Source organism: Myotis brandtii, unplaced genomic scaffold (assembly GCF_000412655.1).
Source record: "Myotis brandtii unplaced genomic scaffold, ASM41265v1 scaffold1236, whole genome shotgun sequence".
NCBI lineage: Eukaryota > Metazoa > Chordata > Mammalia > Chiroptera > Vespertilionidae > Myotis > Myotis brandtii.
Genome location: NW_005354316.1, coordinates 482,460 through 483,008, shown reverse-complemented (window position 1 = coordinate 483,008; position 549 = coordinate 482,460). Strand labels below are relative to the sequence as shown.

The window sequence follows — 549 nt, the reverse complement described above, 5'->3', positions numbered from 1 at the left end:
GCGGAGCCGACGCCCAAACAAGGTCGGGAGGTGGCCTGGCTGTGGGGGGCTCCCTGGCTGCCGGCTGCCCTGCCTGTGGTCCCGCTGCCTATGGCCACTCACCCGCCTCCTCCCTGCAGCTGGAGCTGGACAGCAGGTTCCGGAACCACACGTGCGGCCTCTGCGGCGACTACAACGGCCTGCAGACCTACTCGGAGTTCCTGTCCGACGGTGCGTGCTCCCGGGCCTGGCGGGCAGGGGGTGTGTGTGTGCGCGTGTGCATGTGTGTGTGCATGTCTGTGTGTGCGTGTGCGTGCGCATGTGTGCGTGCATGTCTGTGTGTGCGTGTGTGTGCATGTCTGTGTGTGCGTGTGCGTGCGCGTGTGTGTGCAGGCTCCCAGCTCCCTGACGGGCTGTGCCACCCACAGGCGTGCTCTTCAGTGCCGTGGAGTTTGGAAACATGCAGAAGATCAACAAGCCCGGGGTGGAGTGCAACGACCCCGAGGAGGTGTCGGCCCCCAAGTCCTGCTCTGAGCACGTGAGTCACTGGGACCAGCCCAGGACCCCCCG

General features: G+C 66.3%; 1 protein-coding gene across 1 annotated transcript in view; it reads left to right on the top strand.

The window, feature by feature from the left end:
* The window catches only part of MUC2 (mucin 2, oligomeric mucus/gel-forming), a 101,524-nt gene that overhangs the window by 8,999 nt on the left and 91,976 nt on the right, over nt 1-549 (top strand). Inside the window, exons 5-6 of the mRNA XM_014533997.1 lie at nt 120-210; nt 408-517. Of these exons, the coding sequence (XP_014389483.1) occupies nt 120-210; nt 408-517 (201 nt within the window). The remainder of the gene's footprint in view (nt 1-119; nt 211-407; nt 518-549) is intronic.